The 27,779-nt window shown below is 41.3% G+C and overlaps 1 protein-coding gene across 1 annotated transcript in view; it reads right to left on the reverse strand.

Moving 5' to 3' along the window:
- GPR107 (G protein-coupled receptor 107) overlaps positions 1 to 27,779 on the reverse strand; it is a gene marked incomplete at its 5' end in the record, with an annotated part of 27,878 nt that extends 99 nt beyond the window's left edge. Inside the window, 17 exons of the mRNA XM_010079154.1 lie at positions 13 to 49; positions 6,331 to 6,455; positions 7,241 to 7,324; positions 8,057 to 8,106; positions 16,412 to 16,455; positions 18,464 to 18,594; positions 19,580 to 19,697; positions 20,277 to 20,350; positions 21,336 to 21,411; positions 22,060 to 22,193; positions 23,693 to 23,803; positions 24,617 to 24,673; positions 24,875 to 24,909; positions 25,590 to 25,756; positions 26,430 to 26,518; positions 26,770 to 26,820; positions 27,654 to 27,779. Of these exons, the coding sequence (XP_010077456.1) occupies positions 13 to 49; positions 6,331 to 6,455; positions 7,241 to 7,324; positions 8,057 to 8,106; positions 16,412 to 16,455; positions 18,464 to 18,594; positions 19,580 to 19,697; positions 20,277 to 20,350; positions 21,336 to 21,411; positions 22,060 to 22,193; positions 23,693 to 23,803; positions 24,617 to 24,673; positions 24,875 to 24,909; positions 25,590 to 25,756; positions 26,430 to 26,518; positions 26,770 to 26,820; positions 27,654 to 27,779 (1,509 nt within the window). The remainder of the gene's footprint in view (positions 1 to 12; positions 50 to 6,330; positions 6,456 to 7,240; positions 7,325 to 8,056; positions 8,107 to 16,411; positions 16,456 to 18,463; positions 18,595 to 19,579; positions 19,698 to 20,276; positions 20,351 to 21,335; positions 21,412 to 22,059; positions 22,194 to 23,692; positions 23,804 to 24,616; positions 24,674 to 24,874; positions 24,910 to 25,589; positions 25,757 to 26,429; positions 26,519 to 26,769; positions 26,821 to 27,653) is intronic.

Here is a 27,779-nt window from a genome sequence, read left to right on the forward strand (position 1 = left end):
CACTTTCTTGACCTTCTTCATGCCCTCCATTACTCCAGAAGTCGTCACCCTAGAAGAGAAGGGAGAACCATCAGAGAACAGAACTTGAACTGTAACATCCATCTCACCAACAGGCCATGCTGGTCTTCTGTGCATATCAAATAACACTTCTCAAGTGTCTCTTTACTAAGACGTAGCAGTCTCAATGTTCAGTCTCTCCTGTTGCTACTGTTTTGCAGGCCAGGTATCATCTTAGACACAACGCTGATGGGTGCTGGAAGCAAGGCCACTGTCCTTGAGAGCCTCAAGGCCCTCCCCATCTATCATTAAACTAAACAAGGAAAGAATACTTGCTTGTACTTGAAAGAAGACAGCCCGGGTGGTTAAACAGTTAAAACTGGTGTTTATTTGCTAAACTTTGAGTAGTTTGCTTAAAAAACCTTTTGCTATACAGCTGAACACCCTTAATTCTGTGCATTAAATATTTTTTTCCGTATTTGCAATGCTCTTAGAATGTATTATACAAATACACACAGTGGACAGTGTCCCAAATGAACCTTAGGAGCTTAATGCGCACCAACTCCTGCTAATAGCAAAATTACTCAATGAACAGCAACAAAACAGAAGAGAGAGCTCATCCTTTTTATACCATCCAAGTCTGGATTTGTCACGGCAATCTCACCATTGAGCTATAAAGCCTCATAATACCATTCAAACAGTAGGCAGACTGAACTGTTTATCCAGCCAGAACAGCAGCACTCCTCTCAGAACTACCTGGCCTATCCAACAAACTCTTCACCCCAGTAGTTTTCTCTGTTGCTATACAAAACTGGCTATTCACATCCACAGGACATTTGCTTTATTCTTTTGCACAATGATTCTCATTCTATACAAGTATTTTTTTTCCCCACAAATGCACTGCAAAGGTTATTTTGGATGCTGAAAGTAAAGAGCGTCAACAGCTCAATGCATTCACAAGGGATGCCTGGAAGCGTACATAAAACTGTCCTGTTCAAAGATGCTGCCATCAGCCTTTGTGTGCTTCTACCTGCTGTTTACCATGTGAGAACGCTTTATTTGATCAGACTCGCTAACAACATTTTCACAATATCACCCCAGAGGAGAAGTAATCTTCAGATACACTCTTTTGATAATGCCCTTAGTTCCACGTTAGATATCAGCTTCTGTACATGTACCGTAAAAATAATTTACTTGGTGGTGTGTTCAGTGCCTCTCTAGTGGTGGCCGTACTGGGATCGTCAGTGGTTCAGACACTTTAGAGTGGGGCTAGATGATCTTGTGTTTAAGGGAAGAGAGAGAGAGTCAGAAGAGTACAGATCAAGCAGCAACTTTATGGCCTATTGAAATTAAAAAAAAAAAGGGAGAGAAGCAGGTTGCTTAAAGGAGAAAGATGGAATTGGTGAACAGTGAACACCTGACATCAAGCTTATCAGCACAGAGAACATGTAGATCTCGTAAGTCTGTTGACAAAGGTTTTCCCACAGCCACATAGGAAAAAATCAGGGGAAACATGAGCTAGACAAAACCATCAAAGTAGATGCATAATTAATTGGAAAAGCATGCACTGAGATGTACTTAATGGTTTCCTGTCAAAAATGAGAGAACATTGAGTGTGGTTCCAGAGAGGTCTGTCCTGGGCTCACTTCTACTCAATATTTTCAGTAATTGTCTGGGTAATGGAATAGAGAACTTGCTTATTAAATCTGCAGAAGACACTAAAAACTACCTATTTGAGAACAGGACCAGAACGCAGAAAGATTCTGGCAAATTAAAGTAATGGTCTGAAACATATTGGACAATGCAGCAAGACAGCTACAAAGTTTACTCTTCAGGAATAATAAAGGTTGTAATTGCAGAATAAGGGGCTACATATCAGTTCTTCAGGGAGGAGCTGAAGATTACAATGGACTACAAACCAAAAGGAAGCAACAACACAGCAATGCAACAGCGGACACACTGGTATATATAAATAGGTGTTTTGCACATACATGACACCAAAGTAGCCAGAACACTTGACTCACAGCTAGCAAGATCTCACCTGGCACACAGCCTAGATTTTAGCACTGCGCTCTAATACAATTACAAACCAAATGCACGCCAGGATGATGACAAAAATGATGAGAGGTTATGGCTAAGAGGGAGTGATCCACTTCCCACGTTCATGAAGGGACAACAAGCTACATCGTGAAATTGCAGCCAGATCAAGTCATTTGTTACCACAGAGGCCATTTACTGTCCTGTTCCCCACCCCGGCCCTCGCAAGGATAACAAAGAGCTGGGAGAGACTGCAGGGTGGATTCGACAGTGAAAGTTAAAGACCATCTGATCAGCACTGTTCTTGTCTCATGACAGGTTTATGTCCTCATTTTCTCAAATTGTTCATGTACAAAAGGCTAGTTCTCTCCCTCTTCAAATCAGTCCAGCCAACACATTTTAGTGCCCAGTAAAATCAGGCTGTCAGCACTAAGTCCAAGCACAGACCAAGCACACTGCAATTCTCATTCTAATCCTCTGAGCACTCTCAGGACTTCAGCTCTGACCTGCAATGCTGCAAGTAAACGTTCCTCACCTGCAGTCTGCTGCACTGCATTTCCAGCCCACAAACTAGCAGTAGCTAAAATGCAACAAATCCTTCTCACTAAACCATCTCTCTCCAGAGAGAATTTTTGTGGCTGTCAGAGAGATACCTATCACAAATGAGGCACAAAAGCAGTTCCCAGAGCGCTCCATTGCACAGTGGTACATGCTGCAGAAATTTCATAGGGTTTTTTTTTTCCCCTGCATTGTATCCAAGGTATCAAGGAATGGCTAAACATCCAGAAGCATCTTCAGCCCTCCACAGTGGTGGATCTTGGCTGTCTTTTACCGTGTGGTTTTTTTTGTTTGTTTGTTTTACAGTCGAACAAGAAACACTGTGATACTGGCAGCAGCCAGCCTTTACAAGCTATTGCAAACTGGAGTGAAAACTTATCAGCCATTGAGCAAAAAAGCTGATCTTTGCATGGGAAAGATGTGTGAGGTGGAGAAAATCACTTCTAATGGAGAGCATCACAAATCAGTCTGCCATGAGGCACAGCCTGAGAGAAAGCAGAGAAAAGCAACCAACCCCAAGTCTCAGCCCAGAATAGGTCGCCTCATGGTACAGTGAGAAACTCCAGATCCCAAGGCATAAGCAAAGGTAGGTCAGTGTTACCACAACAGTTCACTATGTTGAAGCTGTTTTGGGTGTTAAGGGAAAACAAAATTAGTCTCCACGTACTCAGTAAAGTGGATCTCCTGAAGTGAGAACAAAACCATTAATGGTTTTTCCTGCAATTCCTCCTCCAGTGGAAATACCTTGTCCCCACACGTCTGTATGAACATCATTCTCAACCAGGATCTGTAGAAGAACACTTCGGTACCCAACACTTAAAGCAAACTTACTGAGCTAATGAAATGACTTACTGCAAGAGTAAAAAAAACCCTAAAACTGCTTCCTTTCCCCTTCCTCACCCCACCCCATCTACTGTACTGTTTATGTTTGTGTTCATGCCCCAGAAATGGCATTAGGGCTGGAAGCCCGACAGCTCTTTCTGCCAAGTGTGGCTGCACCTTTTCAAACAGAGCACTTTAACTGTCAGCGACGAGCCCACATACTGACACAACGGGCTCGAGAGGCTGCCCAGCGCAGAATACACAGAGAGACACTTTGTTGATGATGAATGGCTATTGACCCTACTTGAAAAAGAACAGGCTGGTCCTTAGTTCAGGTTCTGTCATACTCTCCTCTCCACCAGGACAACTTCTATTGATTCTGGTACAACTGAAGAGCAAGTCCTATAGCATCTGTGGATGATTTCTCCCCAGAGAGAGGCGCGTTAGTTGAAAAGACATGTTACAAGTTACCTTTGCTGTTCTTGATTTATAGTTTATTTCTGAGGGTCACAAGAATTTACAGAGGGAGGATTTGTGCCTTCTCTTGCTTCTGTCACAGATAACTAGTCTTTGGATTTTTCATTAAACTTTGCATATTTCCATACTGTCCTTAACAATCTCTACATTTACTGCCAGACTGAGCTTTGTATAGTTTGCACTGTGTGAAAACAGGTATAAGCTCCAGAGCTGCACTTAAAATGTCCTTTTTTGTGCTGGAAGACAAGCAAGCCTGGAAAACAGGCTTACTGACCTTGTGGCTCTCCCGTCCATCGGCTCATAGAAACGTTGAGTCTAAAGAAACTGAATGCTTCTGCAGCAAATGTTTTAAACAGCCTGATTTTAACAAAAACCCTTTTGGAAAAGAAAACAACCATAAAACCTGGCAATAAGACATGGCGGAACACCAAAAAGTTTGTGTGCTTTTAACTTCTGCCATAGCCTCTACGGAAAAGTGGGTATTTATCACCCGAAAGACAAAACACTCATACAGTGGTTAGTCAGGATGCTGTCAGGCACTTAGTCACTTGCTCAAATATGCCTCGATAATCTCCCCCCCACAGAAACAACATTTAATATTTATAAAAGCAAAAATAGGACCAGCAAGACCAAGTCAACAAGAAACTTAATACACTTTCATTGCAGTGCTTCACCTGTCACAAATACGTGCAAACTTAACCTCCCTGATGCAGCTGGGGAAGGGAGAACAAGACAAGTACAGATTATACCCTGCCAAGTGCCCAAATGGAGTAAAACTTCTGGTGAATCAGACGAGAAAATTTCAAGCAAGGCGAAGGGGAACAAACCCACAGGGCACAACAATGGAAACTCCCAGGGCAAAAAGCAAAATGCCTTACTAGGAAAAGGCTCACAAGGAATCCTGATCCTCAAGTTTCTAGTAACGTTTATTTCACTATGGCAAGATATAAATCACTTAATTAGTTCATTAAACTTTCTCTAGCTTATTTCTGGCAGATTCTCCTAAATTTAGCAGCTTCTCCAATTTACCAAAATTACTAAATACTAAAGTTGCCATATTATTAGTCCTAAAAAAAAAAATACATGCAAAAATTCGTTAAGCATGTAAAGCAAAGTTGAAATTCACTCTAACAGCCAAAAAGGAAAAAAGATCATTTCTGTACAACCACAAATCCTGACACATCTTCCAGTTCAGACAGCACCTGCCTGGTGTGAATGGTTATCTACCAGCTTCTAAACCAAAACCAGTTTCTTACATCAACCATTTAAGCACCTTTAAGCAACTGTGATTTTAAGGTCACTACCCACTAGTTGGATTCCACTTGTAACAATGACAGATTTTATGGACCCAGAGCAAAAATAACCAAGCATTTGGAAAAGTTCTTTCTTACTAGAAACTGTTCTGAGAAATCAAACTTCCTTGGCATGACATTTCAGGCTGGATTGTACCTCAACACTCCTTGTAGCAATTCTCCAATAAGATCAATTTCTTTCTGAGCTAACTGGGAGGGCAAACACATTGACTTTTTTGACCCTGCAATAAAAACTGGAGTGTTGATTTGTAATCAGGTAAAGGAGAATTGCCAAACTGTAAATAAACTCTTAGAACAGGCTTCTGAGCCTGTACATGAATTGCAATTATGCATGAAACCTGTAACTACTAAAGAGATGAGGTTAGCTGGGCTCCTATTAAGGCAACAGAGTTTGTGGCAATTATAGCTGCATTCAGCTCTTGTAGCATGCTGAATTTCTTAGGGCAGTTTCTATTACAGATTCAGAAATGCCACTCATTTTCTAAGTCCTCAGAAAACTTCAAAGAAAACGACAGGGACTTAAGCTGAGCCCCACTTTATAATTTCTCCAGACTATCTCAGGCCCTACTGCATTTGTGGTGCGTCATGGTTTAGCAGCAAGGAACAGAACAGTGAAGAGTATGGGTAAAATCCATCTCTTTGGCTCAGTGTTACTTAAATTTCTGCAAAGCTACAGCCTGAACTTGAAGGTAGAGGTGACCTTACACCATGTTCATTTATATTCCATGGACTGGTAGTTCATTTTTGTTCTTGTTTTGGTTGTTTGGGTTTTTCTAAAATATGAAGCATTAATGACAACCTGTAAAGCTCACTGGTGTTCAGCACCACAGATTTAACACAGAAGCTTTTTTACTTGATAGTTTCATGGGCATCTTTTTGCCCCATGAAAAGCTTTATCAGCCTATTGCACACTACTGCAACATCCAGCTCAGAGGCTCCTATGTGTAGTACAAATCTCTTTTGTTAGTTTAACAAACACACCAAATAGACACCTCATTTTTAAACACATGGGCAGATCTTATTTTTTTTTCAAAGGAGGATTTAGAGAGATTAAAATAAACTGGTTTTATACATTACTTTTCTCAAATCAAAGGAAAAGGTAAAAAAGGGGAGGAGGGGGTCTTACACAGCTTCCATCTCCAAGTCATCCTCATCATCTTGAGAAAGTTGTAGGTAAGGGTTGTCTGATGCTGGACGGAACTTGTACCCAGTGAGGACAAAGAACACAAGTGTGGCCATCTCATCCAGCAGCTGCAAGTAAAAACACAAGATTGAAGTTCAGTCCTGTAATCCTGCATGCTCATGAAACACGTCTCCTCATCCATAAGGTTCAAGATTTAATGGCCGAGAATCCTGTGCCATAGCAGAAATAACAAAGCAATTCCTGTCCTGTTATCATTAATCCCAGGCTAAAGGCTGCCAAGCTCTTTGTTCTTTCAGCTTTCCCTGTCACTTTAAATACAGTTACAGCTCTAGCCATCACTCCAGTGCTTCTAAATAACTATGGCAAGACTTGGCTTTTAAATGAGAGGGAGAAAAAAAAAAATCATCCCTCCGCTGTTTGGTATTTTCAATAGCTAATGTATTCCAAAGACTTCCTGCACAGTTACTTGGATTATATGTTAAGAAACCAAGTATTTAAAAGTCACTAGGCAAATAAAGCCTGTAGATGGAAGAGCAAAAGCCTCTTTCACTGGCTCCCCGGGGCCTTAATTACACAGGGCAAACCTGACTAATTTTTTTCTCCTCTGTATATTCTTGATTAATTTCCTTCAGACATTTTAAAATGGAAAGACTAAAATCAATAATGCAATTACTTTCAGACATCTCATGTATAATCCAGTAGCCCTGCTGGACAAACATAAAACTAAAAATATATTCCTGCCACCTTAGGCAGATCAGTGATGAAAATAATGTTCCACTACAACATAAGGAACAACTTAAGCATTTTTTTGTGTTTGTGTGCGCAGTTATATTCAAATAATAAAAAAAAAAAAAAGCAAGGAACAGATGTATTTTCCTTTGCTGGCAAATACCTGGTACAGCCATTTCCACTGGAATGGAACAGCAATCTTTATGAGAATTGCAATGATCCGTGTGAAGTAAATGTAACACACAATCTGGGAAGGAAAAGCAGAAAGCATGAATGAGAACAAAAGCATCATCCTTATAAAACCTTTTTTTTTCCCAAATAGCTTAAGCAATTCCCAGACAACTCATTATGTCAGATTAGCCTTATTATGCTCCTTGGTAAACATGGAAGATACAGGCTGAGGGTCCTACTGCTTGTTGAACATCCAAATGACTCAAGCTATTGCTAACATATTTATGTTACAGCAGGAAAATGCTTTAAGTCTTAGAATTTTGTAGAACTTGAAGAATCAAGATTGTAATTTATTACTCTTAGAGTCTGGAATAAGGCCGTTGGAAACCATTAAGAAGTCTATGCTTTCTTGGGAAGTATGCTCATGGCTCCCACTGACTTAATCAGAAAGTGCCCACATGCATCTCAAGGCACCATTTGGTCCCAAGTTTAATTTTTAGCAAGTTTACAGTACGTTATTCAAGCCCATCAATTCAACTGGCAGCTCAAGCTGTCCCCAGAAGAAATCAGAAAGCATTACAAATAGCTGGAACCAATTTAGACAGAAGGATGCAACCACTAGGAAAAGAAGGGAAGTTGCTTTGAGGATTATAATCCAGTCAACGAAGATGCCTAAGCACAGCACTGCCACAGAACTAGGAACTCCACCACATCGAGCAGCTAGAGCAGCTTCCAACAACTAAACCATCAAAAAAGCTTTAAGGACTTCTAAGTGCTTTGTGTGCATGCATACAGGTTTTTTACTTACCATAACATAGTAATGTCTGAAAAGCTTCAGCTTTGCTAGGTTAATGGCAGCTATCGAGAGAACAGAAAAGTCCATCAGAAAATCAGTCAAAATGGGAAGAGTTTCTTTTGATGCTTGTCTGCAAGGTAGGCAAGTGGTCAAAACTAGGACTCGGGTAATCCCAGACTAGGTGGTCTGTCCCACAGCTCCTTGGGTGCTCAGAGGACTGCCAGTCTGGCAACTCAGTGAGATCACTTTTACACTAAATTGTATATGCAGACACTCTGTAATAGAGAGCCTTACTGTAACGCTCATCTGTGTATAGCCAGCTACATACTGTCACCTCCCTCCTGCCAGAAGGGCCATGTCACTTGACATTGCTTCCTAGAAAATTCCTCTTTTCTAGAGTACTTCCTGACCTACTGTGTGCCTTCAGCTGACCTGAGCAACTTTGAGGTGACCATGGCTTTGGGAACGACTGCATCTTGTTGAACCACAGCAGGAGTATTTTAGCATTAACACAGTATCCTCTGTCATTCATGGCTCAGTCACAACTTACCAGTGAAATGGGAAATCATACTAAACAGTTCCCACAGCAAACGCATGTGTTTCAGACACAAACTGTGTAAGGTAATGCCCTGGGCTAACCTGTGTTTACTGGGCAGATTACATCAACTCTGGAGGAACATGGCAGATATTCATGTGAACGAGCAGAGGTCAACAGCAGATGGAACGGCTGTCAGCTCTGGTTTGAGAGTCAGGTTTTCACGGTGCAGCAGGATTACAAATACAGACTCCTGGTGCTTTTGTGACAACAGGAGAAGCAAAGAGTCCAAGATATGTTGACAGCATACAGAGATGCAATTTAGAGCCAGTGAACACAAGTTGCCAGCTAGAAAATACTGCTACATACCTACCGGTATTCCCTCCAAGCTCTCCTTACAGTTTTTTATCTGATGTGGAAGAGCAACACATTGTGCTTAAGTTTACCTGCATTGCCTCCCAGAAATCACCCACTGCAAAAAGCAGATTTATAAAAGGCTGCATGTACTTGCACATGAGGTCTTCCAGGTTCACAACAGTGCAAAATATACTATTACACATCAGGAAGAAGAGGGTTAATACCTCCCAAAAAATTCATCACTTCCTGGGACAAAACCAATTAAGCTTTTCTTATGGAAATGTAACATCAAATGCACCACTCAAACTGTTACAGGTTCCACTACACAAACTACAGTGAAGACAGACTACATCCTGTTATAAACCCACTGTGTATAATCTGGAGACCAAGAGCTGCTTTCCAACTCACCTTTAGTGTTCCAGGAGAACCACTGAAAGGTGTGAACACCTCGAGACAGATACAAGCCCTCCTGCAGCAGATACACTGTAACAGCACCTGACACACAGCATAAACCGACCGACAGGTAGATTAAGCTAAGAGTAGTTTTGATTTAGTGCTGGCTAGTGGCTTCTACACATTTCCAAACAGTATGTTTAACTTTTGACAGAGCACAGGGCACGTCAGTAAGAGAAAGCAGAGCCAGAGCTCAAGAGGATAAAACCAAACCTTATTTGTGAAGGAACACCAAGCTTGTTTCCATGCAGCTAGAGCTCGTGCTGTGCAACACTTATCTGCACACCAGTCAGCCTGGGTTGGCTTTGGGCAAGACTCTGCTCATGGAGGCAACCTTACAGCACAGGATGTCAGAGGAACACGAGCTCTCAGTTTTGGGAGGATGATCCCTTCCAGACTCCAGTATGAAACACTGAACACAGAATAGCATCTAGTTTGCAACATACAGCTCTGGACTCCGGAAAGCAATGCCCAAGCTCTAGACTTGCATATGTAGCCTAACAGCAACAAAGCGCTGAGCACCTCACCGGGCAACAGATGGCAAGACTCAGAACTGCTAGAACAAGACTAAATCCTTGGTAGCTAAATCAACCTGAGACATCGGTTTAGCTAATTCTGCATTTCCATCCCTCACAAAAGCTAGCTTCCCATATTTAAATGGGAAAAATAAAAATTTTCATGGGTCTAGTATTCTAACAGATAACCTAATGTTAAAAACTTTTCATAAGACAGTGGGAGAGAGATTAAAGCCTGTAAATATGCCAGACAAGCTCATTAAATCATGAGGCAGGGAAGCAATATTGTCCTATTTAAAGGAGATCTACATTAAGTGTGACCATGAAGATCTTGTGATTTACCACACATCAGATTATACACAGAAGGATCTATTTTGAACCCAACGCATTCATCTTCAAGAACTGATGCCAACTGTTGTAGTGACAGGCCATGAGAATCACCAGGCGTTGTAGTTAAAAGAACACCAACTCAACAGCTGTGATTCAAACTCCCAGCCCATCCGTGCTTTACAGTCAACAACGGAGCAAGCTGGGGAGTCATTTCTGTTGGACTCATGCATTGCATGGGAGGAAAGGATAGTGAAGCCAAAGATCTGGCTGCCAGCACAAGTGTCACAATGCCACCTCTCCCAACTGATGGAGCACAGCTCAAGATCTCACCTACTCAGCATGGTAATCAATACCGAAGAGTCATAGGTTGGTAGATCCAGACATCTAGAATGGCTGAGCATGGAAAAGAAGGGTGAAGGGAGGAAAAATTACAACCACCACCAAACAGAAAGATTGAAGAGCCACCTCTGGAAGCTGGCTTGCTTATTTATCTGAACAGCTCTTCTCCAGCTGCCTCAATTTCAGGAATACTTCTCTCCACTACCAGACATTAAAGTCAGTAGTAATGCACATCTACAAAATTCGTCCAGTTTTTTTAAACATCTCAAAGTTACAGCACACACTGTTCTGGAAAAAGTCTAAAATCATCATTGCTTGGCATCAGCAGCCTGTGAATTGCTTTTTCACAGGCTGAATGTGCTCCAAGCAGGAACACTCGAGCTGCGCTATGCTGGACACTTTAAGACTTTGATTCACCTTAGCCTGGCAGTCCAGACACTGACAGCAACGCTTGTGAGGAGAGAGGCTCAGCCAGCAGCTGTCACTTACAACTTGAATCACTTCCAGCCCCAACCTGTAAAGCTGTGATAACACAGCAGCAATCACAGCATGGAGTAAAGGTTGGGTAAATTTATGTTTTGAGTATTGCCCTCAAATGTCTAACCATTCTTCAAGGAACAGTACTCATCTGCAGAGAAGGTAAAAAAAAAGTAGAGACTTTCTACCAAAGATTTTACAAATTAATGTATTGTGTTCCACCTCTTTCATAGAGTAATTAAAAAGATGAAAGCCATTCTCCAAGAAAGGTTTATAACACCATCTGTATCTTGCTTCCCTCAGTTTCCCCTTTCTGTCACCATTTACTTTAACAGCTTGTGTCTGCAATAGCCTGATCTGCACCGATCAAAACAGCAGACCACAGGATTTTGGTAATCAGTCTCTTTTTCAGATTGCCCTCTGTGCTAATTTCAAATGCTGAAACTGCATATAACATAGCAAAAAAGGAAATCAGAGCATCTACTACAGCCTTGCATGCCATCAGGCAATAGGTTTTTGATGAATAAATCTGACCTTTTTACAATATGTATGCAGTAACAAGAAGAGGACTGCAGCTGAGGGCACAGGGAGCTCAAGTCCAGACAATACAGTATGCGAGGGCAAACCATAATGCATCTTGAGTGAACACGCTAGAGCACAGCTAAGAATATTTCTGCAGTGTTTTGTGTGCTCTACTAACTCTGGTGCATCTGAGATACAATTTGTGCCACTATCAAAGTAAATAGAAGTTTTCTATTCCCCCCCCAGCCCCAGGAATCAAGGCATGCACGTAGATCTAGACCTCAAAAAGCAGCTCCAGGAGTAACTGCAAAGTACGGCTCTATAATCTCTACAGCAGCACTCTGCTTAAAAGCATTCCTATAGTAGAAAGAAGAGGTCAAGCAAACAGATAGAGCAACTCTCAGTGTCATACACAAGAAGGTGGCACAGACTAGTTAATCTCAAATGTTCTAAAACACATTAACCATCTGGCACAAAGCTTCCCACCAGGGTCAAAAGAACTCCAAAGTACAGGATAAGGAATGTATCTCCAAAGTGTGGTTGCTACATCAACCCTGGTTAGCTATCTAGGGCGCCTGGAAGTGGTGCACTGCAACATAACAGACATATTTCATTTCTCAATTTGTGTTTCTCAACATTTCCCAGCTCTCCAGTGCTATCCATTGAGGTCTTGACACTTAAATCACTCTGCTTTATCTCAAGGTTTGAAGTGCCTGTGTACTGCCTGGGGCACGCTACCCCTGTGCACACCCTCCTCCTCGCTGGAGAGCTGCCGAGGTGTTTTAGCACCGGTCTCCACGGAGCCATCGCCTCCAGCTGAGCTGCGCTCAGCTACACAGAGGGTGTTCTGCACTATGCAGGATCAGGCTCTTTGTTCACAGCATTTTCATGGCACAGAAGCAGGAAAACACTGAATGTTGCAAATGGTTTTTCCTGACATGGGGGCAAGCATGAAAGCATTAACCATCATTTACCCATTGCACAGCACACAGAGAATGCTGCCTGGGAGCTATGCACTGCAATGTATTTCCCCTGATTCTGCTGCCAACTGTGACACGCTGCAGTGCTCCAGGGAAACAGCTAACCGTTCGTGATCAGACTGCACCAAGTTCCACATCTCTCATAAAACACAGAGGTACAAGCAGAACAAGAACCGCAGTGGTGTTTCCAGCCCTCCATTTCTCCCTCAAACAACAGATAACGGATACACAAGAGGGGGTTATGAGACTTGAGAGGTTCAGTGATCAAGAACTTGGGAGTTTCAAACAAAAATAAGCAAGTTTACTGCAACAAACTTTCTCTTCCTTTTCTCACAATGCCTGTAAACAAGGTAGTGGTAGTCCAGCAGCTTTCCGGCCCAAACAATTCTGAGCTAGAATTGCAAACTGAGCTAGTTTGCAAGGCTGATTTTCCTTAAGTCTTCAAGACATTTGTAACACAGGTCTAGAAATGGACAGAGAGCATGGGCTCCCGTCTGAAAGAAGATGTAGTGACAGACCAAAGAGCTGCAGCTAGGCACTTGCTTAAGTCTGAAGCTGGCAATTTTAAAAGAGGAAGAAAAAAGCTTCTAAAAATGGGATATTTATGCCCACTGCTGTGCAAAATAAGAAGCCTGTGTAGGTCAGATATTTTGCTTCAGAGTTAAAGATCACCTTCAAGGGAAAAAAAAGCAATCAGGCAGCTCAAACCCAGCTGTATCACTCTGCCATGCCTACTCTTCACTAGCAATCCACAACATCTGTGCATGTAGGTCTCCCAGAATAATTATGGCTTTAGACCCACTCCTCTAGCTTTCCCACCTGAGCAAATAATCTTTTTTAAAAAAATCAAGTTTAAATGACCATTAGCCAGTGACTGCAAATCATTGCTAACTGTAACAAGCCTTTTTAATAATTGTACATTGCTAATACAAAGGCCTATGGCAAGCACAGCTGTAACAGACTAAAAGACTAGTGGTCTGATCAGCCTTCTGCTTCGTTCCTAGTCTAGTCACGCTGCAGTCATGGCTGCACTTGACCCAAGGGAGTGCTAATAAACAGGTTGTGAAGTTGCTGAAAGAGGACAGGACAGTCAAAAAACGCCACCAGGATACCAAGCCGTGAAGTCCTAGAGTTGTTGGTTCTAATAGATGCAATAATTTACTTTAGGTCATTCTCACCAGAGAGAAGGTCACCAGAAGACTCAACACCAGCAAAAACAGCTACTGAATTTATTGTATCTAATTCCCCAAGACACCCTATAAGTTAATGAAGTCTGTGTGAGAACAGGGAAAACAGCCTTTGAGGCAATACTACACAATAAATCCTAGCAAGCAATAGGCAGTCCAACCAGAACTGTCTGCACAAGATTCAGCCAGCTCTAACCACAGGCCAGGCAGTGCAGCAGCTACACTGCATATGAAAGGATTCAAAAGTTTTCACCACTACCGGAGAAAGCTATCTTCAACCATGGAAAAAAAAATGACAGTGATTTTAGAGTTAGCGCTGGTCCTATTTTTCTCATTAAAAGCTACGACACTGTGCAGCACCTCTGCAGAACAGGGGCTCCAAGCAAAGCCACCAGTTAAGAGCACGTGGTTCTAGTCAGGGCTATTCACTGATAAGCCTAACATGAATGATCTTACCTTATTACAGTGCAACCAAATCACTTTTGCCTTTCTCAAGCAGGCACACTAGCAGCATGACATCATTAGGTAACATTCTGCTTCTGGCATCCCACTGCCATTCACTTGCCCCCCATGGGCTCCTCTCAACAGCCTCTAAATGCTCTAACCTCGTTGTATGTCACAAGCGAGTCCCAGCACTGTGGCTGTCCTGGCCACAACCTGGCGCCTATGTTTTCCCTGAATTTTTTTTCCTTAGTTTATTATTAGTGTAGCATAACACAGTTGCTAAATCCCTCTCAACAGACAATTACTGTACTTGCAACTTGCAAGATCTACACAACCAGATAGTAAAAAAAGTAGGTAAAGCCTGGTAACAGCAGGTGACTGACAAGCAACATTTATGATAAAGAACACCACTACCCGTGGAGAACACCACAGAGGACAAAGAACAGTCCCTTAGTGGCTACTGTATATATCACTGACTAGTCAAAGACACAACCAGTTCTCAGATCACAATTTTCTTTTACCTCTATTATATGCCACAACACATCCTTCAGAACTGCTTGGTTTTACTTAGATCCAGATTCCACCCAATATGATGAGCAGTGGACAGGTCCAGCCTATGCAGAACATCCTCATGTTGGCCATCTCCCTTTTCTCTTTTCCTCACTGTTTTAAAGTTCAGCAAACTCCACAGCACCACCGTGTGATACGAACCATCAAGTGCAAGGTAGGCACAGGCTGATGGCTTGAGGCCACAGAGATCCGGAGGTTTTGTGTCTTAGTTACCTGCGCTAGTTGCCGAGCGCTCACTGTTGCAATAGTCACAGGCTCCGTTACCACCCAGCAGTTCTGCCTTGGTTACAGGAAAACTGATCCCTATTTGCAGTGACAGACAGTGCCTTCAGCTAAGAACCAGGCCCTACATATGTGAACTCCTCAGTTCAGAAGAGAGACTGCTTCAAGAAGTGCCTACACTTAAGCAGACTTTGTAACAGCAAGAGCATAAATACTCCAGAACATAAACTCAGTGGACAAAGCAAAAAAATTAACCAGTGAATGTCACTGAATCTATGTGAACGCACTGATGACAAAGCTACCAACAACATTCATGTTACATTATCAACACTCACCCTTTTACATTGGTTTGTATTAGAAATCAATATTTTTCCCCCTTTTAGGTTTGGGGGTTTTTTGTGTGTATGTATGCTGGTTGATTTGGGTTTTTTAACAGCTTGGAATCTCAAAAAAATATTGGGCTAATCTTAATTATTGCTTCAATTTAACAGATGGCAAGAAAAGACCTAATGTGTGGTCTGCCCAGAGCTGAGTTCGGTACTCAGCCTTATACCTCCCCTACAAGGCTACAGAGGCAATGGCACCGATTGCACCTGCAGGGGTCTCAGGGCTGGAAGAAGTATCCAGACCCAGGAGGCTATCTCCAGAAAGGAGAGACAAGAGTTAAGGGATAAGGCTGGGTTGAAAAGATGTTGCCAACAAAGGACCTTCTACAAATAAAGCTTTCGAGAAGAGTAAGCCATCAATGACAGAATATTAAAATGGCTGCTTGCTTCCAAGGAAGCCAGTGCTCTGCTCTGTGGCTTGCATCCACAGCCAGATGAGGAACTAATTCAGAAGTGAGAGGATAAGGCAGGAAAAGCACACACTACAGAAGCCATATTTGGGCTGGCTTTTCATCCATCATCTTATTTTCAGTGCTGCAATAAACATAACTTGCCTTTACACAAGCATTCATTTAAGCTGCTGTACAAACACGGACAAGTCAAGAACTGTGTGACACTGGATGCCAACCTATGTTTTGTTTCATCATGAGGTTTGTTTCCTTCTAAACTGAAATAAGGGGATCTAGACTAACAGTCAGCAATTCTGGAATTCATTTCTAGGTCTGCTTCTGAACACTTGAGTTGGAGAAAAGGCAGCAAACCTGTCAAGGTGATTTGCTCTAGGTGCCATGTCTAGCTCGAGCCCAGAGCTGTGGAAGTGCCAGAGAATTAATTCCACAGAGGAGTTCTGATAGTCAAAGCAATGTGTGAAAAAGGGAATTTTCCAAAAGTTATTCCCAAGAACCCACTGAGGAAAAGCAGCAGTGTGACAACAACAGTGTAGATTTATTATTTTAGTTTACATACTTTAAATCAGCATAATGTGTTTGAAATTCTGGCATTATCTTATGGCATGTAGCATAAAACAGAAAAAAACTACAGATTACTTGCCTTTGCCGTCTGTTGCTGAAGCCTCCTGTAAATGTCTTATTGACCTGAAAAATAAAAATAAAAGAGAGTAGATTAGCTACAATTTTTGCACTCCCTGTTCACTGCAGCCCTCTAGAACTCTGCAAGTTTTGTTAGCTCTTTATGGCCAGGCTGCGCTCATAACTAACCTTGCTTACTGGGCTTGTCACTGCACACACTTCACCCCCATCTCCCTGGCTCAGGCAGCTAGTTCAAGTGTCTGTATCTCCCTGGCATGAAGAAAGCCAACGCTAAAGCCTACTTCAGCCTCCAGAAAGCTTTGAGGGAGGGAGGGAGCACAGTGACAAACTGGGGCATTTTCCAGCATAATGCTTTCCACTTGTACAATTAAGCTGAGATACTATTCAGAGTACTGCCAAGTATTTGGCATCTTACTGCTCTTTTAAGCTCTTTTCATTTAAATAGTTGATTACAGCTTACATGTCTACATAGGCAACTTATGTAAGAGAAGCTACCCTGCAGGAATTTAAATTCAAGGGCCAAGTCTTAGTCACCTTGCTCACATGAGTCATCTCACCAGCTGCAGTGACACTAACCAGATGAAAAAGGGGCAGGATTTTACGCTCTGGGCTTCACTGCTGGTTTATGCTGGTACCATGACAATGCAGGAAACACTGGCTGCACACTACAAATAGTTACAGGACGGTTCACCCAAATCTATTTGTTCTTCAGACAGTTCCTTTATGGAAAGCAAGCTTTGTACCAGCATATTGCTAGGTACGACATACAGATTCTAGCGCTAGATAGCAAGAGCTGTGACTGTAAAAGTCACCTTTATCATAGGAAATCGGAGTCTCTCCGCAACTAAAGTTAATATTCCTGGAGTTTTATCTGCCATACCCAAATGTTCTCAACCTCAGAAGCACTGCAGCATTTTGAAAGCAGGAGGGGAAGAGGCAAGTGGGTAGTGCAAATTTATTGGAAGACATTTCCCAGCCTTGGCAGAAGGCCAGTAAGACTGTACAGGGTTTTACCCTTACACAGAAGACAACTGGGAAGGTAAGGAGAGCTGAAACCCACCCTCACAAGCCAAGCTGAAGCATACTCCTACCTACTGAGCAACATGTACGTGTATCTTTACGCAAACATAATCTATGAGCTATGAAACAGCTCTCTGAAACTCAAAGAGTTACTCCAGAATGATTACATGTTTGCATACTCCCACCTACTGAGCAACATGTACGTGTATCTTGACGCAAACACATAATCTATGAGCTATGAAACAGCTCTCTGAAACTCAAAGAGTTACTCCAGAATGATTACATGTTTACTAAGTAGACATTTATATTCACTCTGCATTTCAGAAAAAAAATACTTCAGATACTGGAGAAGAATAAGAATATTCTGTGTTTACTAACTAAGGAGCCAGAAGCTCCTCATATCCTCCTTTAAATACAGCTGTTTATCCAATTAAGGCTAAAATGAATTTAGAAGATAAATGTTCTGACAAACTGGCAAGAAGCAACAATAGTGTTTATCTGAATTATCTGTGTTTTGGTTGAGCTTTATATAACCAACATTATTCCTTGCCAAGTAGAGTGGAAGGAAAGGCAGCGAAAAGCTCCCTGTGGGATTATTTCTTAACAGTTAAGTAAAAATGCAGCTACTCTGCTTGAAGGCAGCACTGATCTTAGCACTATTGTTTTAGAATTTAGCAGCCTAGTTTCCAGCCTCAGTCAGTAAAGCAAAATCCTGTTTCTCAACGTAAGAGTCAGCACTTTTGCAAAATTCCAAGTTTCAAAAGCACTTATAGTCTGCACTGTCCTTAAATTGCCACCCACTTTACCGTATCACCACCTTACCATCTCCAAAACAAGTATCTTCCACAACACAAGACTGAAGTGTTAAGACCGATACAGTTTAAAAAAAAAAGTTAACAGAACTCCTGACTCCAAAGGACCAGTACTTCTTTGCTTTAGCAGTACATTAAGCTCTAACTAGCAGTCAACACCAATTAGTTCAGAAATGGCTCAAGCCACGAGGGCTCCGAAACCATGCAACACAGTGACTCACCATACCACTGGAAATAGGATGGCTCCACAACATAGCAAGTCTACCAGGAAGAGGATTTCTTTCCACAGCCCATATTCAGTTGTTCCCTCTTCTGTTGATTCTATGATGATATATGCCACGTTTGCCAGTACCTACAAGACAGAACATGCTTAATGGTTTCAGCAGCTTTCCAAGGAGATACTAGATGCTGGCTGCCAAATCAGCAAAAGCTGTCCCACAGTTGCAGAAAGAGCCCATTCAGTAACATCAATAATAATTCTATGTCAAGAAAATCACATGTTCAGCAGCATCTTCACAGGATTTACAGAAATAAAACTGATTGGAACTTTTCTGTTGACATTCAGAAAGCAGTCCTTTTTGTTATATACTATGCTGAAGCTACTGTATCAGTAGAGATAAAAGACCAAAATATATTTATTAAAATACAGAAACAGGGTTCTGTGTACATACATATAGCGAACAGTTTCAACACATTATTCTAAATTAAGCCAATAATTCAAATGGGTCATTGACCACGTCTTGTACTCCATACCCAAGCTCTATAAGAGCCTCAAACACTAATTATATACTTCTGGTTTTGCAGTTGGGTAAGGGATTCCATCTAGAAAGGCTGTTCTGTCTGCAACAGTTAGAAGTGCTGCCCTCCTATTCAGTTGCTAGAGTAGGAGACAAGCACCGATCATTTTGAACACACTGGGAAAGTCCCTCTCAGACCCAACAGACCTACAAGTCTCAGTTTTCCCTCTTTTTTTTCCTTAAGCCCATTCAGCAAGCATTTCAGAAGGGACAACTTCCATTTAATTTCTCTGCTTAGCAGTTTAGTACTGTTTTGCAGCCCAGGTTTTGACCCAGCATGAATATACCTACCTCATAGCCAGCTGTTCATTTGCTGACACTATTTGATCACCATTGTCTCATACTCAATATAGGGAGAAAAGTGGGGAAAATTACAGAAGTAACTTCTGGCCCAGGAAACTCCAGCTCAACCTATATTGCAACCAATAGACTTACACAAGCAGTAACTATGCACTATTTTGTGAAGGTTTCACAGCCTTTACAGTTTCCACAAGCAGCCCTCCCACAAGACAGTAAGTACTGACACAGCTCAGTCCTCACCTGAAGTGGGATGACAATCATGAAAATTTTTTTGTCTTTATCTGACAGGATATGTTTAATGAAAGCCCAGCCTGTGCCAATAAGGGCAATAGTGATGAACAGAAGAGCACCCTTCAGTCTGAAAGAGAAACAGATACTGAAGTGAGAGACTTCATTTTATCACATTTCCTCCTCTGCCCAGGTTCTCTCCTACAGCCAGTAAAGCCACAAACCCAAATAAATGCCTTGCTATTCATAATTTTGCCAAGTGCTTATCCTACAACAGTCAAGCAGATGTACATGCTTTACAACTATGTATCATACAGCAATATTAGACTTCATTCACAATTGTCAATATATACAATCTTTTCCTGGCGGAGTCATCCATTCACCATTGTGAACAGAAGACAACACTGGCAGCTGCACCCTCTTACCATTCACACCCAACGCAAATTAGATACTTGGATATTAGTAAGAACAAAGAAAAGACATTTCTTCTCCTTTTACTCCTCCACCCAGATAAGTACCAATTCTCTGCAGCTGCTCTCTGTAAGTAGAGCCTTCCCCTTCACACAGGGCTGACTGTTGTCTTGTCATTCAGACTGTGGTACCAAAGAATCAGCAATTTTCCAGTTTGCTCAGGAGGGAGGGGGGCAGCCCCACAGGGAAATCAATTTCATTATCTGAATCTATCATATCAATCTTTTGCCATACTCACAGGTGAGTGATGTAATAAACAACAGCCCAGCCTTCAATAGGAAATCCCTGAGAAGAAATGTAGTGATAGTCGATCTGGAAGCAGAAAATACAGTACATGACTTTACAAGCTGCTCACCAGCACCCCACCTGTATCTATAACATAGGTCTGCTTGACAGCCACTGAAAGTTTCATTTTACAATCAGTGGGTACAAACTCAGCTCTGTTACATCTTAGAGAATACTCTCCCAACACATTCTGGTTTGTTTAGCAACAATGGGACATTTCCATTTGCTCTATTTCCTAACTGTTACTGGATATATCTCATACAATCTACATCCTTCCCATACAGCTCCCACACTTAACTGTCGCTAAACGGCTGCATTTGTAATCTATTCATTAATTGTTCAAGTTCAGTTGCATTAGATGACTAGAGGCTTTCTGGTCTCACTTTCACTGGAAACCAGATTCAATTCATTAGAATCCAAAAATGTTTCCAGCAGTTATCCTATCGTGAAGGTGAAGATCATTGCAGCACAAACACTGAAGGATTAAATGCTTCCCGTTACATTTGTTTACGAGATCTTTCCAGTAGAAAGGCAAAGTCAACACAGTTCAAAGATTTTATGTATTTAAAGTGTTAAAGATGAAAATGTTCGGTGTTTTACAGTACACCATAATACCTCATCTAAAGTAGTGCCCTTGAATTCTGCAAACATTCATCAAGGTTTCCATTTATTAACATTCATTGCAAGCCACGTAGCTGAAAGGAGCACCAGAGCTCAAGCTTTCAGGCCAGCCTCAGATGGGCAAAACACGAGAACTTATGGAATGCATTCAACCCTTGCTGCTTCACTGCTTCGGGCCATAATCTCAGTTGTATTTAAAGTCAGAATTTGCTGATGAAAACTGAATCACTTCCACCAAGCAGCTGCAGTTCAGTTCCAATGTTTCAAGAGGAAAGACACGATTCTTTCCCTCCCATTCTCCCCCTCAAAGCAGATTTCTCTAACAGCGTGCCCTGGATTCCATGTTTCTACTTCCTAGCTGAACAACTTATGGCAGAGATGTTATACACACCGCATGGAAGACTAAGGACAGAGATTTTGTGAAAGGGAGGGCTGCCATTAGCCAGTGAATCTTAAAGACATCATTTCTGGGAAGAAAAAAGAAGGAAGAGCAGCAATTAAAAGGCAGCAGTAAAAATTTCAGTTCCCAAGGGTAATTTTTTTAAAATCGACAAACATCAAACAGTAACTCCCAGGCTGAGCTGACAAAGTAAAAGGATTTCCTTTAACGCTGCAGTCCAAGTTTTTGCGACATCCTGAACAACATTTCAATTACATGTTCTACAACCTCTGATTTTTAATACTTGGTTTAATCAAAAATAGTAATTCATAGGAACATCTTGCATACACAGATCACAACTGTTACAAAATCTGCTAAACATAATTCCAACATGTATTAATCCACCCTCTGCCCCCAAGTCACTATACCACACCATCAAGTGAACTCCAGACTACCAAACAATCTCAGCACCAAGTGAGCTTCAGGTTAAGTCAGAGGTAAAACCAAAATGGAATCATAGGTACTGCTGGCTTCTGTTGCTATGCTTTAACCATTAAGCAGCACAGTTTTCAACTATGAAACAGTTGAATATTAGGCATACAAACACTGAGCCAGATTCGGAGTTTTAAGTGATTAAATCTGACTATGAATTGGGCTTTATACGAGGAAGTATAAAAAATAAAAATCAAACAAGGTTAGCCCATACTTGTCACTGACACCAAACTAGTCCACTTACCTGCGTTTACGAAGTATATGGATCCATACAGTCCCAGACAGGAAGAAGAAGCTAGCCATGGAAATGTAAAGTTTTGGCAGTGGGATCTCACCCGCTGAGAGGTAGCTTTCAGGATTCTTCTCCGTAATTTCTATCTGAATATTAAAGGTGTGTTACATACACAGTTGAAAAACCATTTTGTTAAAGCACTGAGTTAACAATTACAGTTCACAATCAAATTCACTCATTTAAAATTAGCTTTTCTGAAGCAGTGACTGTTATGAGACTCTTAAAGAAAAAAATAAAAGCAGCTCTTCATCTTTAAGAATCTCAAAACACTTTGCAAAATTACACCCACAGCAATAATTTCCTTGAAAAGCAGGAAAGGACAGAGGTTCTTTCCCGTGCTTCAGTTGTGCAAAATAATTCAGAAAGGCAAAGTAATTTTCACAAAGAATAGTTGTTCTCTATACCAAACTTCAGAGTTTGCCCACCTTTGATTCAGAAACAGTATCTACAACCTTGCATACACAAGCAGGTTTTTTATCACAGTCCTGATTTTAGGTGTGGATTAGGTGGTGATTTTACATAGCTGAAAAACCTCACTCTTACATTTACTACAGTGAATTTCTTCACCTGTGAAGAGAAAGGAAGCACTCTGCTGCAAGCCTATTGCCCTGTGACTGAGAAAACAGAAGCTTAATTTAACATCCTATTCATGCCCCGAAACAGGTTGGTTCTGTGTGCTAGGACTTGATTAAAATAATGCAACAAGACTAGTTTGCAGTACTGAAACTGTCCTGCATCTCTACACACAACCAAGCAGGTCAGTTAACCAAGTCTTCTTCTCTTTCCAATTTCTTCAGTGGGTCAAAGCAATAAACAGCAATTCAAAAACTTTGTCTAAATACACAACTTCAGAAGCAGATTTAAAGTAGACTAGTCTGAGGTAAATTAGGGCTGACAAGTTTTATCACCTACAAGTTCCCTTGCTTTTCCCTTGCAGTAGCGTCAGCACAACCACGTAAAAAGCAGCTCAGAAGTCTGATCTGGCTGAGAGTCACCTCGATCAATGAGAGGATTCGCTACAGAATAGCTCACTATACAGCAGCATGGATGCCAGCTTAAGCACAGGAAAGAGAACAAAGGGAAAGCCTGAGCTCTGATGATGTACTGTGGCTCAAGAGCGTAAGACTGAACCCTTGCCGTTAAGATGTGCATCTAAGACTGTAAAAATGCCCTTGAATAAGGCCAGAAAAAGCAAAAGCACTGCATTGCAAAGCACTGATTGCAGCAATAGCTTTAATATCTGCAATTGTGTAAAGAAAAGTGATTTTTGAGCACAGCAAAACATGAACAGCTGTTTTAGTTCCCATCTCATTACAGCATCTAGTCACAACTGTGTAGACTGAACCCAGCCCACACGCAGTCTTCAGATTTCCAGACATTTATCCAAAACTAGTATCTTAATTCTTACTTGTAGTTGCTTCCTTCAGAAATGCCACCACAGAGATTAAATGCACAACTCTGAATCATTTCCCACCCCTTATATACACTCCTCTACAATGTGTGCTTGGTATATACGCTAGAATTGAAAGCTGTATATTCCAAGTCTAAATTAATGCGCTAATTGTACTTTAAAAGCTGTACTCACATCAAGACTAAATAGCCGCTGGTCATGAGGCTGCCCATCACTGCTAGCACATTTATGGAAATACAGGCTGTAGAGACCTTCTTGGTTATCAGAGCTGATGTTAAAAAAGAACTGAAAATAAGGAATAGGAAAGTCAGCATTCTTGTCATCCACAACAGGGTGGCCCTGGTAAGAAGCCATCTCTACTGAAGCATGAAAAACAGTCATTTGGGGTCAGCTGGTTCCTTTCAGCAAGCATACTGTTCTAAGGATACCAGCATCTGCAAAGCTTCAACAGAATTCTAGATGTGAAAATCACTGCACCTGTCTATGATTATGCACTGTGGTAATCCATGACCTTCACCAAAGGCTTTTAGGTATCAGTGTTTAACTTACTTCACAACAGAGAAAAGTGTCATTTATTTAACATTGAAGCATAAAATTTTGATCATACTTGCCCTAAAGCATAAGCAGCTATTCTGTTCCTCCCCCAACTATGCAAATTGTGATAGCTATGGAAATGAGATTTGTGTCACACAGCAGAATTTATAACGTTTGTTTTATAATAACCAACAATCACATGTGAACCAGGGTGCTGAAGCAAAGCGTTAATGTGGTTTCATACAGAGAGTATCTTCCTCTTAAGGGAGTTGTTAGGTCAAAGCTGTTTGTTGTCAGAAACCTGTATGCACTAGTTGCATGACAGTGAGCTATAATACGCTGAGGCTCACAGAGTAAGATATTTAGAACAAATGCATTATACCAAAACAATTTAAAACAGCTCCCACACCTTATAGAGATTTCCAGCTCTTATTCTTAACAAGAGTCCACTCAAAAGTACTGAGCTATCAAGTGGCATCTACACCAGACTCTCAGTTTTCACAAAGTAGTACAGTGAAGGAACTGTCTGTACCCATTAAGACTGGACACTGACAGACAACCTACCTGAAATGAAAACGTTCCTCTGTCATTGTGAATAGGATATTCTTGTTCTACTATGCTCTGGGAAAAGGAAAAGAGACTTTTAGATTTTTTTAGACAGGTAACTACCACATTTGGCTACATCATCCCATCAAAACTGCATTCTGTGTATTTACAACGGAGGCCAAGAGCAATAGAAAATACTCTCCCCTTTCTGGCTATGCTTACACCAGAATGTTCCCCCAGGTTCTTTCTGAAAGAGAATAACAGACAGTTTCTTACCTGGGAGGATGTTGTACTTCGTTTGGACTTCTTATCTAGAGATAAAAGTATAGTGGTACATTTAGTGTTTGCGTTTAGACATCCTCATAGACTACCACCTTTCACACGTTGCCAATGTTACTCAAATCTTCCTATACTTGTCTGCGTGGCAGTTACCTAGATAATAATTAACAGAGATTCCCTCCGAGTCCCTCCTTGATCTCCCGGGACTCTTCCCACAACTAGCATTCATTCCGAATGCTAGGATAGGCTTCTCTACTATTACACCTCCTACAAAAGCCCACCCATGAAATCTTTCCAAGCCCTCCGATTCCAGTGATGCAGGAGGCAGATGACCTACACCAGACGCAGGCTACAGCTTTGTTTCTAAAAGTCACAGCTATAGACTGTATACGTTATCACTGAGAACTGTTAATCTCTGGACATTAATACATAGCCTGACAAACACACAGAAATCCTAATTAACCCTAGGGAAGGAAAAAGTTCACAGCTCTTTACTAAGCAAAACCTTGGCGTCATTGTCCTTCTAACCTTCCTTCAACTAGTTGTTGGTGACAGCCAACTCAAAAGGCAGCTCTATGCGCAGGTTTACACAAGCCTGTACATCAAGTTCTAGCTCAAGGGGACCCCAGAACGTGACCACAACACACTGCTGGGTGCACATGAACAAGGAACTAGCGTGAGAGCACATATAGGTCAGGTTTAGCAAGCTTACCTTTGCTGGCTGTGTTTTGGTCGGTCCTTGCAGGATTTTTCCCAGAATCACTGCTCTGTTCGGAAGTTTTTACTGGCTTGGTACTTAAGGCAGTAACATTTTCCTCAGACATGAATGAAATTTTAGGTAACAAAGCAGCAGCTTCTGCAGAGAACCGTACCTTCACACTAAATAAACAAAGAGTTTTTATACAAAATGAAAGCAAATCAACATTCGTAGAGAGGCTATCTGTCACAGCCTACATATAACAAATAAAAGCAAATCAACTTGTTTTGGCTTGTTTCTTTTACCACAGAAAACAGGCAAACACCAGATTGTGACTTTCAGCAGCCTGGCACTGAACTGATCACTGTGGGAGAAGTCACACTATACATTTACATCAAATACAAGAGCAGCTGAAGAAAAATAGGTTTATTCAGTTTTGGTAACCAGAGCCTCATTAGAAATCATGTTTCCACACAAACAGTTACAGTTGTTCTTGCAAAAGAAAGCAACGCAGCCCCAAAGGTAATTCCATAAAATAGATAATTCAAGACAAACAAATAAAGTGGCATATTCAGTGCAAGAGCTGCAAAAGTCACCCAAGACTTCAAGTTCATGCCTTCAGCACAATTAAGGTATGATTCTTTTGCCCTATGTCCCCTTATTCCTCCAAAATACAGCAAGAATTCTCAGACCATTTTCTACTGCAGATTTTTTCTTTCACTCTCACATAACCCATTAAAAAATAAACTACACGCCCCGCAGCTTTCCAAGCCCTTAAAGAAATCTCACAAGAAATTTTACATTAGCTTCAACTAGAGAAGTAACTTTAAAATGTAGTGTACACTATTTACTCACACTTTAGTTTGTAAGTCTAGAAGTAAGATTACAACAGAGACATCTGGCTCTGGTTCCTTTTTCAAGATACAGTAATCCACTTCTTCATCCTGGTAATACAAGCAAAGCATCTTTGAAGTGCCCTCCCATTTGTAAGAAATAAGACATGTTTCCCCCCAGGTAGATGTTACCATGCTTAGTACAGAAAGCTGTAAAATTGAATTATCCTTAACAACCTGCCCACACCTAAAGCACCCCCCCCTCCCTTTTTTTTTTTAATTTCTTCCAACCATTCCCCAAATAAGGTAGACTATGAGATGCTGCCAGCTTAGAAAATTAAGTTCATATCTCTTACTCTTACCAGGTAAGTGGAGAACCCATCATTCCTTGTTCGGTCCAAACTGAACCCCACCTATGAGACAATTGAAAAGAATCTGTTAAATTAAACCAGTTCAGGTTCCCCTAGTATCAGAAGCCAAACCACCACCAAAAGAGTCAAAGATACTGCTCTCTAAATAAAATAACCTATGTTTAAGTCAGAATACAGGTATTTTTCTTGTATTGTTCTCATTATCTAGATAGAAAAAAATTTATTCATATATAATAAAGTTGCTGCTTCCTCCATACCCACCAAGAATAAAATATATACTGATTCAAACCCAAACTAATCTAGAATACCTTCTGCCCCTGAACCTTCTAACTTCAGTATTTTTTCCAGATGTTTTTGCTTGAGGAAAACATTTAATACTTATTTAATAAAGAGGTCAAACTGTGCAGAAGAGTAAGAACATAGGTCTGTTTTCTACCCCAGTATTTCAGTCCCTCTATTAAAATCACCAATATAATGCACTATGTAACATGTAACCTCAGAGTCCTCTACAAACAAAACAGTCACTATTCTGGAAACCTACTGATATAATGATTACAAGATGCACTGCAATGCAACAGGATAACAACGTGAAAACCTCACACCAGAGCACTGCTTAGGGAACCTATGTCCAATATAGGCTATAGATGTGTGCATCGAGTTCAGGAGAGGATCCGATAAGTTAAAGTTTATCCTTAAAGCAGAATGGAGAGTGCTCAAGGGTAAATCTCACAATATACATACCCTCACAAATGGCTCACAGCAGTGAGCAAAGCCAACAGCACCACCAGCTAGGATCTGACACCTCAAACAAGTTAAGGCATCAAGGGCAAATTCACAGGAAGCTTAATACAGTCACTGGACTCAAAGTAACTCACCGATAAGCTGTTCTTGTCACCAGAGCCAACAGGCGGCTTCAGTGAAAGGTTGCTGACATTGACTTTCATGAAACCATTCTTGAAGAAGCCAAAGGTATTCAGGTGCACTTTCTGCCTCACATCATC

Source organism: Pterocles gutturalis, unplaced genomic scaffold (assembly GCF_000699245.1).
Source record: "Pterocles gutturalis isolate BGI_N339 unplaced genomic scaffold, ASM69924v1 scaffold37948, whole genome shotgun sequence".
In the NCBI taxonomy this organism is placed as follows: domain Eukaryota; kingdom Metazoa; phylum Chordata; class Aves; order Pterocliformes; family Pteroclidae; genus Pterocles; species Pterocles gutturalis.